General features: G+C 41.4%; 1 protein-coding gene across 3 annotated transcripts in view; it reads right to left on the bottom strand.

Annotated features, from left to right (window-relative positions):
• The window catches only part of pcsk5b (proprotein convertase subtilisin/kexin type 5b), a 59,050-nt gene extending 51,058 nt beyond the window's left edge, over window positions 1-7,992 (bottom strand). For all 3 annotated transcript variants that reach the window (XM_061729235.1, XM_061729236.1, XM_061729237.1), the window contains exons 1-2: window positions 7,364-7,992; window positions 2,930-3,034 (exon numbers count right to left, since the gene is read on the bottom strand). In XM_061729235.1, coding sequence (XP_061585219.1) covers window positions 2,930-3,034; window positions 7,364-7,540 — 282 coding nt within the window. In that variant the 5' untranslated portion in view covers window positions 7,541-7,992. The remainder of the gene's footprint in view (window positions 1-2,929; window positions 3,035-7,363) is intronic.
• Between the last annotated feature and the right edge of the window lie 5,092 nt (window positions 7,993-13,084).

Here is a 13,084-nt window from a genome sequence, read left to right as displayed (position 1 = left end):
ACACTCAAATCAGTTAATCTTCGAGTGAACCACCTCACTGGTCTTTCCTGATATGTCCCAAAGGGAAAAGATGGACACATCAATCAACACATGTCCAGAGCTGGTTTCGACACAAAAGCCATAAAATACATCTACTTCTTGGAGTAGCCTTGTGGTGAAATTACTCTAACCTGAAGACTATCGACAGACAAAAAAACTTTGTTTTACATCAGCATGTTGGAAGAACGCACATGTTTTGTAAACCCTTTTCTCATGCATCACTTCAGACGATGTGACGTAAAGAATGGATGTGAATTTTCTCTAGTTTCTCTATACTGGAACAAAAAGCAGTAATGTTGAAATGTTGAATGCAGCATTACTATGGCTGATAAAGCCCCACTGTTTATGATAAAAATAATAAAACCATTGTTAAAATAAACTTAAAATAACCTTGATACTGGAACTATTTGAAGTGAAAACACAGACTATCTATGCATGTGACCTTTCCCCAGCTTGGAATAAGATGTGGTCTTTGACCTGAGAGCAACGTGACACAGCAATTAGTTGGATGCCATAAAGGGGTAATCTGTACTGTTCTGCATCACCATGGTAACATGCGTGCAAATGATAGCTATGGATGGCAGGGTGCGCCTTCCGTGCCATTGCTACACCCCTCTGACTCACTCGGGCACAGCTGTCAAAAAAAAAAAAAAAAAAACTATTGAAAAACATCATTAGTAATATACGCATGTGCCCAACAGCCAACAATGTTGATCCAAACCCACAGACTGGTCGGCAAATTACGCTGAATACGTAGCATCTGACGGCTCAATTTCTCTACGTTACACTCTTTCCGGATTTGGTTTCAGTAATGCATCGTTCTTCTCTTCTCTTCCCTCTGCTTCTGCTGTGATAGCTCATTTTCTGTTTTCTTTCATTTAACCTCCTTCTCTCTGATCCAGTCCTCTGAAATCTCTCAGTCTCTCGGCCAGCTGGCATCTGGACAAAAGCCTTCCTTCACCATGGCACGGTGTCAGGCCCAAGAGGGCAAGAAAGCCAAACAGATATAAGGATAGCAACAGTGAGAGAGGGAAGTAGTAGAGAAATTCAGAGGAGGTGGAAATTAAAAACAAGTAAACAAGAAAAGTGCACAACATGAGTTGATGGTTGCTGTCTCTTCTTTTTTTTGGCTCACCCTTTTTATGCGCTTCATCCTCTTTATTATTACACTGATATCATTACCATTCCTCAGCAATGAGCGTGCTGTGAATGTGCGGATAAAAACTTGCACTTAAGCGTCTGAATTCCACCATTGAAATCTTGCACGTAAAATCACTGTTGCAAGAAAACACTAAATCTTCAAAAAGTCTCCTGTTTTCCCAGTATCAAGTCTTAGCTTGTTCAAATAAAATTACCCACTTCATCGAAAAGGACAAAAATCAACAAGTTTGAGTCAGAAACAAAATGACAAACATGAAAAATATGAATAATTTCCACAAACAGATTCGTCCTTGAAACATATTTGAAGCCATCTACTTCAGAACTCATGCATCTAAGCATGGAACAACCAAAGGAGGGCCTTGAAATAATGGATACACCATATGCTCCAACTCAACATACACCAAATTTGATTGAGAAATACATCTGGTTTATCGTGGTGAGGCTCAAACTGTCCACTGTCTCAAGAGAGGTCAGACGTCATTTCCAATACAGCCAGGATGTGATGCCTTGGTGGAGTGGCGGGATGAGCATCGTGCAAGAACATTGAAAATTAAACAAGTAAACTTTAGTTCAAGCTCTCGTTGGAATTACCAGTAAACGTAAACACAGTGTTCTTTTCATCCTACGATGGTGAGTAATCACGGAGGAAGATTTTCCGCACGGAATATCGTTCTGGTTTGAGCATTGTGGTGGCAGTTCTGCCCACTGGTGGAAAGTTCATGTCTGAAACACAGCCTGATGACATCGGGATCAGACTAACGTGCTATAAAGCAATTCAATTGTACATAAACAGCAATGATACACAGGATGATTCATAACCTACGGGCCCAGCAAGTCAGGCTGGTTTAGATATAGCTCGAGAAAATATTGCAGGTTGAAGCATGTCAGGTCAAAAACTGATAAAGCAGCATTTTGACACTACTACGTTATACCTTATATACGCATGATAGGCTGCATTAAACTCAACCTCCATCGTGGTACAATGCTACAATACCATCAATCAAGGTCAAAAAACACAACTTATGTCATTCTTAGCCAACTAAAAGTAACAGAATAACAAATATTACTGTATTAAGAAAGGCGTTATGCGGCGAGAGTTGAGGTTTGGGCAGTCTGTCTAATATCTTCGTGATTTGGGTTCTAAAGATTACAAACATCATGACCTATGAATCACAGGCTTTAGAGGAATGTGCAGAAAGCCTGTGCCTTGACAGGCAGAGCTTTTTTTCATAAACATTTTAAAGAAAAACTGACCTACATCATGGATGTAGGTCTTCATGGTGTATACTGTATACACGAGGGGCACCATCCTGATTAAGTATCAACAATCAGCCCCTTCACACCATCAAGTGAATGTGTTCTTCAGTGTTTGCAGGACTCTGACTAAATACGTTTACCAGAAAAAAATAAAAATAGTAAATTAGTGAACTGATTACTAAAGGAAAACAATTGTCATAAATGCCTGTCTGACAAAAACAATCTTTTTTTATTTTTTTTTATTTTGGCGTACGCATCGGTTTGATAAAACCGCCTCATCTGAAGATCCACCCGGTTTTTCCAGGATTTTCAGCAGCCGAGTCAGTTGTTAATGCTGAAGGTCAGTCACAGTATGATTATATACTCTGGTGAATACAGAGGCAACAAGTGAGCAGCTTTATCCTGACGTGAATACCATAAGATATACAAGGACTGCCTAAATTATCAACTCAAAGCAATAGAACATGCTCACCTTGGGCTCCATGGAGATGAAACTATGGCGACCACGACTGGACAATGTTGATCTCTTGATTGTTCGACTATGGTAGAAGTGATAGTGGTCTTTGAGATCCCCAATCTGTAAAACACACATATGGATTTAGTTCACATTTTCATCATTGTTACATAAGCCTTTTTTTGTTCAACATAATGTTGAAATGTTTGCTTCTCAACCATTAATAATTAAGCAGATTTTTGGTGTTAAACATTTTTTTCCCTAAAAATGCAGGTCATGTTATGATTTTTTAGTAGATTAAAGCTATCTGGGAGCCTTCTCTAATTTCTTTTAATACCAAACTGAGTCCATGATGTAAAGACCGGGGGTCTGCCGGGACAGAGAAATCTACTGCACGTCTCCTCGTCTTTCTTGTTGCTGAGGATAAACATTCGCTATGCTTTAGGACTTCATGGACGGATGTTTGTTGTCATGCTGCAGCTGAATTTGGAACCAATCTGAAGCTTCTCCTCTGGTATTCTTTTGATGGAAAAGAATCTTAACATCAAAAGCAGTAATACTTTTGCACAGTAGTGTATGCAGAACATGCAAGGTCTTCAAGTAAGCAATGTTACAGGACAGGTTCATGTTGTGAATGACTACCACAAATTAGGACTAAGTACAAATACTTTTTCTGTTTTTCTTCTATGTATATATTGTCCTGTTTTGCGTCTTTTTTTTTGGTTGTTATTGTTTATTTGTTTTCTCCCAACTCTTAAAACTGGAGATTTTCCCAATTTCTTGGTGGGTGATTAGAATCAGTCAATTTCTGGATGATCAGTTCAGAATTATTGACTGGCATCAATAAAGGAGCAAATATATTTATTCATCTTTTTAGTCCCTCTCAAAGAAATTAGATTTCTTTGAAAGTAGTCTTTATAAATGCATCAGCATAGAGTTATGAGAAATCCTCTTTTTTTTCCCAGTAGGTAAACACCTCACAACGGTGCTGTCACTTGAACCAAGTCTTTGATCTGAAAATCTTTTGATCCCAGGAGTACAGAATACTCCAACATAACAATATGTACAGCCTGTAAGGCTGGAACAACAAACTTTATGCAGAACAAAAATCATACAACCAGCTGTATTCACAACAACTGAATTAACAGGTGAGGCAGGGGTGGAAAGGCAAGTCAAACTGACATTGATGACACAGACAAATGTAACGGCACGCAATCAATACTTTGAGTGACAGCAAGCGATGAGGACAAAGGATACACAGACATACAATGACAGACAGACGGCAAGCTGCTGGACGGTGATTAGTTTTAATAATTGATAAAGACCACACGATCCCTCAGATGATCAAACTGTCATGGCTGCCAGGGGTCCTGTGGTGCATCACTGATCCATGGCCGAGATCCACCGCCACAGAGCCCATTAGATCAGTTTTCAGCTCATGTACACAAAAACAAACAAATATTCTCTAACTTTAACACTGAAAAGATGAAAAACTATTCCAAACAAATGTTCACATGCACAACCTTTAACACAGCCTCAACCTGTCCTTACATCCCCCTTTTTTATCTTTTAAATATTGCACAATTAGAATTGATCCAATCGTTCACAAACAAATGAGTTCTTACGAGCTCATACTACAGTTTCAAGTGTTAATTTGATCAGTTTCCTGTCCATATTAAACAGCAGGAGAAAGAGAGCCATGAGACAGGAAGACGAGAGCCCGCTCACACACACGCAGCAGGATTCTGCCTATGCAACAAAAAAAAATTCTTGTGTCAACAGAAATGTGAATGGATTGCAAAATCTGTTTTCCAACTTCTTGTAAAACTGTGCAAACGTCCTGCAGATACTTGGCAAAATGTAAAAGTGACAACAAGGGGCCCCTGAGGTGCTAAACACAACATAAAAACGGAGGACAGTAACTTTTCAGATAACGTGACAACAGAGATTTCAGAAATAAAAATCCAAAAACACAAACAAAGATTTACAAAATGTAAACGTTTCCATTCTCAACGGTATCCGTCTGTTAAACATTGTGTTGCAGATTTTGTTGCGTTTTTGTTGTTGCTGTACTTTTGTGTTTGGGAAATAGGAAAGCACATGAAGCAGATGGAAACACATAAATGATACTTTGGTACTGCATCACAAACTCGGTTTGCCCTGTAAACATGATGCCTTTAACAAATTATTTAACATAAAGGGGAAAAAAAATCCAAATAATCTCTTTAAACTGTTATTGATCCAAGAGGCTCCTGTCCACGTCTGGCTGCAGATTTGAATCCTCCTTCTCAAAGCTCTGAATGGCTCCACGTCTTCTCCCACCTCTTTAAAACACCCGTTTGGACAGATATCCACGACTGGGACCTTGTCAGCTGATTTAGACTCAATTTGAGCCAGTGTCTTAGTCTGGGAAGGGGGCTCCATGCTTAAGAGGATTACCCAGAATTCCCCAATGAGGTGCTCTCTCACTCCATGCCAACTCTTTTCATCCATCCGTCCATCTATCGCCCCTCTTTCACCCCTTTATTCTACCATCTCTTAGTGTGTGCTTATCTTTGTCCGACTTCCTCTTTCCAAACCTGTCAAGAAGACTATATTGTCTCTCTGCCATATTTTTTTTTGTTCCCCATCCCCCTTTTTCCTCTCCAACTACTTTCATTCGTCTCAGCACGTAAAACCCAACTTAGCATTCATACATTTATGAATTGTCAACAGCCCAATCCCTAACAGCATTGGCGATAACAAATAAACATCAAGTTATCTTACTAAAATAGTTTAATCCCCAATATACATAAGTGCCATGCCAAAGAAAAGGGAGGGAATTGATGACAGGGATGTCAGAGTTCACATTGGGCAACCAGAGTGCGCCGTTATCACTCCCATGGGAGCGGTTTTCAGCTGACCCCAAAACCAGGAAGTGAAGTAAAAACTCTTGTCTATGAGGTGTCAAAGTCCAATGAAGGCTTTATATTGAGATGGAAATTAGGGCGAACCATGGGGGTTGGGGGCGACACTCCACTCCACTGGGGAATTCCTGGGGGTGGTGGGGTGGCGGTGACGGGGGGATAACGCAACACATTAGTTGCTGTCAAAGACATGGGATAAACGAGGCCATTAAGGCCTGTTCTCTCGGGAGTATAGTGGGTGGGCAGGCTGGATAAGGTGGAGAAGGAGAGGTGGGGGGTTCAATAGCTGTTGACTAGGCTACCCCACAACAACCTGTCAGAATGCCCCCCTCTGTTCAGTGTTGTCTACATGTTCAATGCTGGCAAGTGCAGGCATGAACTATCGATGTATATTGGTTGTACTCGAGTATGTGTGGGGTCTGCGCTTGTGGCCTATTTCTGTAGACCACAAAGACCAGATGACTACATTTCAAATTTTGTCAAAACAGATGTAGCCATGAAAATTCCACCTCCCTTTTATGTGCATGCATGTGATCCCGCTACAGAAGGAAACAGACCTAACTTTGAAAACTTTCTCCTTTTTTTTGCTCAAGTTTTTCTTTAAAAATGAAGTGAATGGACACTTTAAACCTGAAGTGTCAAACATAACTAACATTTTAGGGCTTAGGCAGTGGAGGCATGCTGATATGCCTGGTGTCACTCTTATTCTACATATTTTCCATCTAAGAGTGGTTCAACATTTGTTTTGTCCTTTTTCTGAAATTCACTCCTACAATTTCACAATAGTTGCAGAATGTACCGTTGAGCATCTACATTAAAGGATAGTGTTGACACAAATATCAATTAGTGTTGTTTATGTATCCATGTTCTTTTTGTTTTTTTTTGTGTTTTTGTGTCTTATTTGCTCAGGAGTCAATATAATATAAGTTGTAAAAACAATATCCCATGCACACTCACACACACTTATTTTTTGTCTTTATTCTTTATATATTGCATTATTAGTTTGCCATCACTTTTGTGTAGTTTTACTTTCTGGTTTTTTGTATGTTAATCTTGACATGAAATTTTAATATCTTCAGTGGAGGCTTCAAATAAGCCCATTGGGTTTTTTGCCTCTTCCTGCACCTATAATGTTTATCATTGATATGTCCTGTATATTTTTTTAAAACTGTGCAAAACAATAAACTAAACTAAACTAGTGCACGGTTACAAGAGTATCTGTTGCATAAGAAAATCTGTTTCCCTGTGTCCTCTTTCCATGTCCCTTCCAGAGCCAGCTGGCCTCACCTGACTCTCAAACCGAGTTGGTAAGTGTGTGAAACCGGCCCACGGAGGAGGCACCTGTTGTGCCATCCTGCCATCCCGCTCCCCTCTCTTTGTCCCCGGCTCCTTCCCTCTCTCCTCCGCCGGCTGGCCGGCAGAGAGGAGCTGCAGACCTGCGGGCTCCAGCCCGCTCTGCCGTCGACAAAACCCCCAGCGCTGGAGCCACGGGGAAACATGCACAAATACATTCAAGTGGAAAAACTTTGAGGGGCTCCACTCCTACCTGTCCCATGTTCCTATAGCCATATTTCTCCGCTATCCGCTCGGCCACCGCGGGTCCCCCGGCTATCCTGACCGCCCAGTGGTTGGTGTAAATCCGGGCTTCGCACGGCGGGGACGCGCAGCCCAGACACAGCGCCAGGCAGAGGAGGCTCCGGCTCCAGGCGGCGTTGTGGACCATCTTCCCCCACTTTTCACCACCGGACTGTTCTTCTCCTCCTCCTCCTCCTCCTCAGCCGACCAGGCAAACAACCAAACTTATCTTCTTCCCGACCGAGACTTTCATAGAAATACAAAAATATCCAAGCAAAAAGGGGAGAAAAAAAAAAGAAAAGAATGGGGGGAAAAAAAGAAAACACTGAGAGGGGAAAAAGAGAGGGACAGAGGGGGAGGAGTAGAAATACACCTTATCTCCAAACCTCTGCTTTCCACATGGGAGAGTTGGGAGTTCTCTCTCTCTCTCTCTCTCTCTCTGTCTCTCTCTCTCTCTCTCTCTCTCTTCCACGGAGAAAGAAAGAAAGAAAGAGGAAGAAGTGTGCGTGTCTGTGCGCCGTGGAGCTCCTCAAAGCTGATTTGAACAAGTCGGATGTTGGTCGTTCAGCTCATCGGGCTTTCATGTGGTGAAATGGCTCCAGCGCCTCCCCACAAATAACTGGCTGACACTCGGGAGAGTAGAAACAACCGAAGCCGCGGGGCTTCCCTCCCAGCTCCGCCGGGTCTTAAACACACCCCGCTTCGCATCCGCAGCTGAGCGCCGCTCTCCGCCAGCGGCGGCCCGGGGAGGGGGTGTCCTGCTGGGGGCTCTGCGGAGCTCCGTGGAGGCCAGGCTCAAGGAACCCCCCCCCAAAAAAAAAAAAAAAATAGGATCATTGTCTTTAAAGCTGACTAGATTCTTAATAACATTTATATTTTGACAGAACTGTCAAGTGAACTTAAAGGGGACCTATTATGGCGTCTAATACCTATTTTAAACAGACCTTGAATGTCTTAAAAACAAGCTTTTGATTGTTTTTGCTAAATAAATTAGAAATTCAGCCTCTCTGAGCCATGCCTTTGGCCCCGTTTACACGGGGCAAAAACAGAGGCGTTTTCATGCGTTTTGGCCGTTCGTTTACACGAAAACGAAGGTCAAAGCCCCCAAAAACGATAATTTCTGAAAACTCCGGCCAAAGTGGAGATTTTCAAAAACTCTGTTTTCACGTTTGCGTCTAAACAGAGGAAACGGAGGAAAACGGAGATTTACGTCACATTATGCGACAGAAACGTCACCAGCAGCGTCATGAGTGCGACCTGTGTTTACAATTTGTTTGGCCACCGTCAATATTTTCTTTTATTTTACCTGTTTTAAATTCTCTCAGACTCTCGTTCCGTCTTGGAAGTAAAGCCTGAATTATGGTCCCGCGTAAAATCGACGCAGAGCCTACGGCGTAGGGTACGCGGCGATGCGCGCCGTACGGTGTGCGTCGCTGCGTACCCTACGCCGTAGGCTCTGCGTTGGTGTAACGCGGAACCACAAATCAGCCTTAACTGGAAGTTACACGTGTCATTTGTTGATGTTTTTTCCAGGATTCTGATTGGCTGGCATGACGTTAACAGCGTTTTCATGCGGGTCCGTGTAAACGAGGATATTTTTGAAAACGTAGAGGGGAAAATATCCGTTTTTGTAAATACCCGGCTACGTGTAAACGTGGCCTTAAAAACAAGCTTTTGATTGTTTTTGCTAAATAAATTAGAAATTCAGCCTCTGAGCCATGTCTTTATCTTCCCATTCCCTAACCTCATTATCTATGCAGGATTCCGAGGTGGGCGGGGCTATGATAATGAGGGACTGTGCTGATTGGCTGCCTGAATGACGCGATACACCGCTACGAAAAAATGGCGGAAGCTCCGGCCGGCGGAGTTACACCGTGTCCGTGGCGGAGTTAGAGCGTCAGCAACAAAATTAATTCCATTGCTTTATTTTCTATTGGACTGTCCTAACTGGCCGCAAGCGACGCAGCGCCACAGAGCGCTACGCAGCACGCCGTTTTGAGCTGAACATTTGTCGGATGCAGGCTTCTATTTTCTTCCTGTCGCTCGCGTTGAAAGCGCAGTAGGAAACGGTCACGGATGAGGAACGGCTGATCCAGTTAGTTGAAATGAGAAGTTATCTCTATGATTCCTCCTCATTTCACTACAAAAACCTCAATAAAGTGGCAGCTGGAGGGAGATGGACAGAGAGCATCCAATGTCACGCAGTGCGACGTGATAGTCGGACGCTCGCATGCAGTTACACGGTGTTTAGTTGTGGGCGTGGTTTGCATTTTGGTTACGTAACGAAAGGGAGCAGAATCTGAACGGCTTGTAGAAGTCACGTCAGACTGGATGGCTCATCCGGGCGGCCGTACAGACACTGAAGAATTTGGTTGCTTTCCTCCTTCTCTGAGTTGGCAGGCTGAAGGGAGACCACTTTATATGTGTTAAAGCAAGAAATAACGTGTTTTTCATAATATGTTCCCTTTAAACAAAGAGACCATGGCAGCGAAGATGTGTATAGGACCAAGAAACCCAAACTGAAGAACTAAATGCATTGTCCAAGCAGATATTATCCGTGTATCTGAGTTTAGTGTCTTAACCTGCATGTTTTTGCATTCATTTGCTCTTCTGTTATTATAATTTTTTTATTTTATCTGAGTGATGTATCACCTTTCATAACTGGTTTCAACATTTTTGCATCTTTCTTGTTTTGATTATTTTGAATCTCCTGAAAGATACTGCGTGTCTGGGATAAAACTTTAAGCCAGCTTGGGTCCCTGGGGCCTCGACTTTTCTTTTCTTTTCTCTCATGTTGTACATTTTCTCTTTTCATTATATATTTGCTCTTTGTATTGCACCAATCACCACAACAAATTCCTTGTGTGTGTTTTACAAACTTGGCATTAAACCTATTTCTGATTTCTTAAAGACTTTTTATATACATAAATCTATATAAAGTCTGGATTTATTCAGGGAATAACTTAAATGCACATGCTTACCCATTTGACACATTTAGATTAAACGCAAACCAGGATTTCCAAAAAGGATTTTTTTTACATACTTTTCATCCCCCAAATTTCCACCAGCTAACAAGTGGATGCATTACATTATGTATATGGGTGTGCTCGCCGTTGAATGCAAGGTTTGTTGGTCTCCTGGGCAATGTTGACATAGACATACCAATGTAAAGCTGAATAAACCATGACCACCCCTTCAGTCATCATCTAGTCCAAATCTGCACCCGACATAAATAAAAAGTCACATTTCAAGAAAAACAAAACATCAAATATCTTTTTCTATGTTTATTGTTCTTTTATCATCCATGACACTCTCATTCCTTGTTTACTGGTTCTATAATATGTTTTCTCAATATAGTGGTCAGATTTGGCCAAGAGGTTTCACTCTTCTAATAAATCTGTAAACATAACTGGAACTCAAGTGTGTTTACAATTATTATACTGTCACAGATGATTTTAGTGCATATCTGGGTTAAGTGCCAACTGTTACCAATTAAACATTCTGCCCTTCATTCTAGCCTCACGACATGTTTCCACTTTACCACTGACGTTGTAGAGTCATGCCCCCCACGGAAACACGGGTCACAACTGACTAAATTCTGTCATTATGGAATGCAACTGGTATCGTCTGCCATTGAGCCTTTTATTCAAGATCTTTGATGACTGATGGCTTTTTGTTTTGCAGCAATTTTCCAGCGATGTCTCTGTGCACAGCCAAAACTCTGTTCTGCTTGGGACACAAGTGAAAATCAGCATAATTGCACTAATTGCAGAGTCTCTAGCTGAATGGACCCTGCTGACACATTTTACAAGCAAGCAGTGGCACAAGAGCATCTCATGGTACCCCAGATGGAGATGAAAGGGCCTAAAGGAGAAAAAACAAAAACATCCAGTTAAAGTTTAATATTATATATTGTATTTCTGATTTTGTTTTTCCTACAAAAGGGAAATGAAACAGAATAGAAAATGATTTTAGTATAAAATTCCACATCAAGATCACTGGGCTGCTTTCAACACCAGTGCCCCCAATTTCCACTGAGGTTTTAACTGTTGCGATATCCTGTGTGACAGTTTCACAGCTCCCTGTGTTTCTCAAGGGAGTGAACTGAGTGAACCCCAACAAAACGTTTTTGTCAACATCTGAGAACAGAGCTTTCATGAGTGTCAACAAACACTCTGAGGAGCATTCCTGTGTGCATTCTCGCGCCTCTTCATTGAAATGACAGGGCGAATCGTGTTTTTCGGCCAAAAAAAGTTCGAGGAAAACGCACTACACAATTACACAACTTTCATGACACGTTACAATGGAAGGCCCCAATTGGGAGCTGCAGCCAGCCAGCTTTACTTACCAAGGACACGGCTAATTTGTTCATTCAGTATAAAGCCCGGCACTTCTAGAGGAGAACCTCCCTCATGATTTTTTTTGTCTCATCAAGACAGGCATATTGTCTAACATGTGAGCTATTCCTTTTATTCATTTTATATTGTTGCCTCTCATTTTATTATGTTTTTTCTAAAAATCGGATACTATTCTCCTCTTTAGAGTTCTTTTTCATTTTGACTTTCCTTGCATCTTGTAACTTTCCGTTCCATCAGTTCTTCCCTGGGCTTTCTGGTATCTCTGTGGGTGGGCTTTAATAGGAGTTTCGGCTGGCCTTTCAACTTCACTTTGACATGTGACCTTTTTGCTTTAGGCTCCTGCTATCAATCCACAATAGCACCTGTCACTCACCTATTTTCTATCCTCTGGGTTCTGCATCTCTCTCTTTTCATTTTTTTCCTACCCTACTCTTTGTCAGACAAATTCCATTAAATGAGCTCTTTTGAGGGGTTCATGAACTTTCTCTCGCTTGATTTCCAAACGATCGGGAGGAAATTATCAGATTTCTTTCATTTTTATTTCACTAAATTACATTATTCATGTATTAATTGTCTATCCTCAGTGGTGTAGTGGTCTCTGGAGATATGGGTATACTCTTAATTAATTAACTTTTTTTAAGCGGCACACACAGCAAAGGATAAACAATTTTATACAATTTTATAAACAATGACATGTAACTACTACTCTATTTAGTTTACCCAAAAAGTGCCAGTGGTATTTGCACACATACAGTAATTTTCTGCTGCTTGACCTCACAGAGCCAGTGTTGCCAACAGTGAGATAAGTTGCTATTGGCTTTACCGTTTATATATGACTGTAATGGATGCTGTAGGAGAGAAAAATAAAGTTGTATGGGGATTTAAAAGTAGTAGTAAAAAAACACCTTTAGAACTACAATCGAACTTTCTTTTGTCAATCCTTTTTTCAATGCCTTTGTCCTGATTACAGGCCAGTACAGCAACATTTAAATGCTATTCTAATCATTACATTAGAATTATATGTAAAAAAAAAAATGTCATCATTTATTATTGAAAGGTGCTGGGCCAGTGCAAGATCAGCCAGCGGTGGATTTGCAGATGGGCGATTTGTTTGCAGGCTGGCGGGAAGAGGGATGCATAGCAGCTCAGGCTGCTCATTGATAAGAGTGAAAGCCATAGAAGCCTTCAAGTTAGTCTACAAAAGTCAACGCTTATATTGGTTAGGTTTAGACATGAGGACTCAAGAGGCAGAGTAGGGCAGGTCGTGCCTGGGAAAACAAATACGGCCTATCCTTCATTTTGTTAGTGTCTTTTAAATCATTTGCCTTTAGAAC

Source organism: Cololabis saira, chromosome 9 (assembly GCF_033807715.1).
Source record: "Cololabis saira isolate AMF1-May2022 chromosome 9, fColSai1.1, whole genome shotgun sequence".
Taxonomy (NCBI): Eukaryota; Metazoa; Chordata; class Actinopteri; order Beloniformes; family Belonidae; genus Cololabis; species Cololabis saira.
The sequence above is the reverse complement of the archived record's forward strand: the minus strand, read 5'-3'. Positions and strand labels throughout refer to the sequence as shown.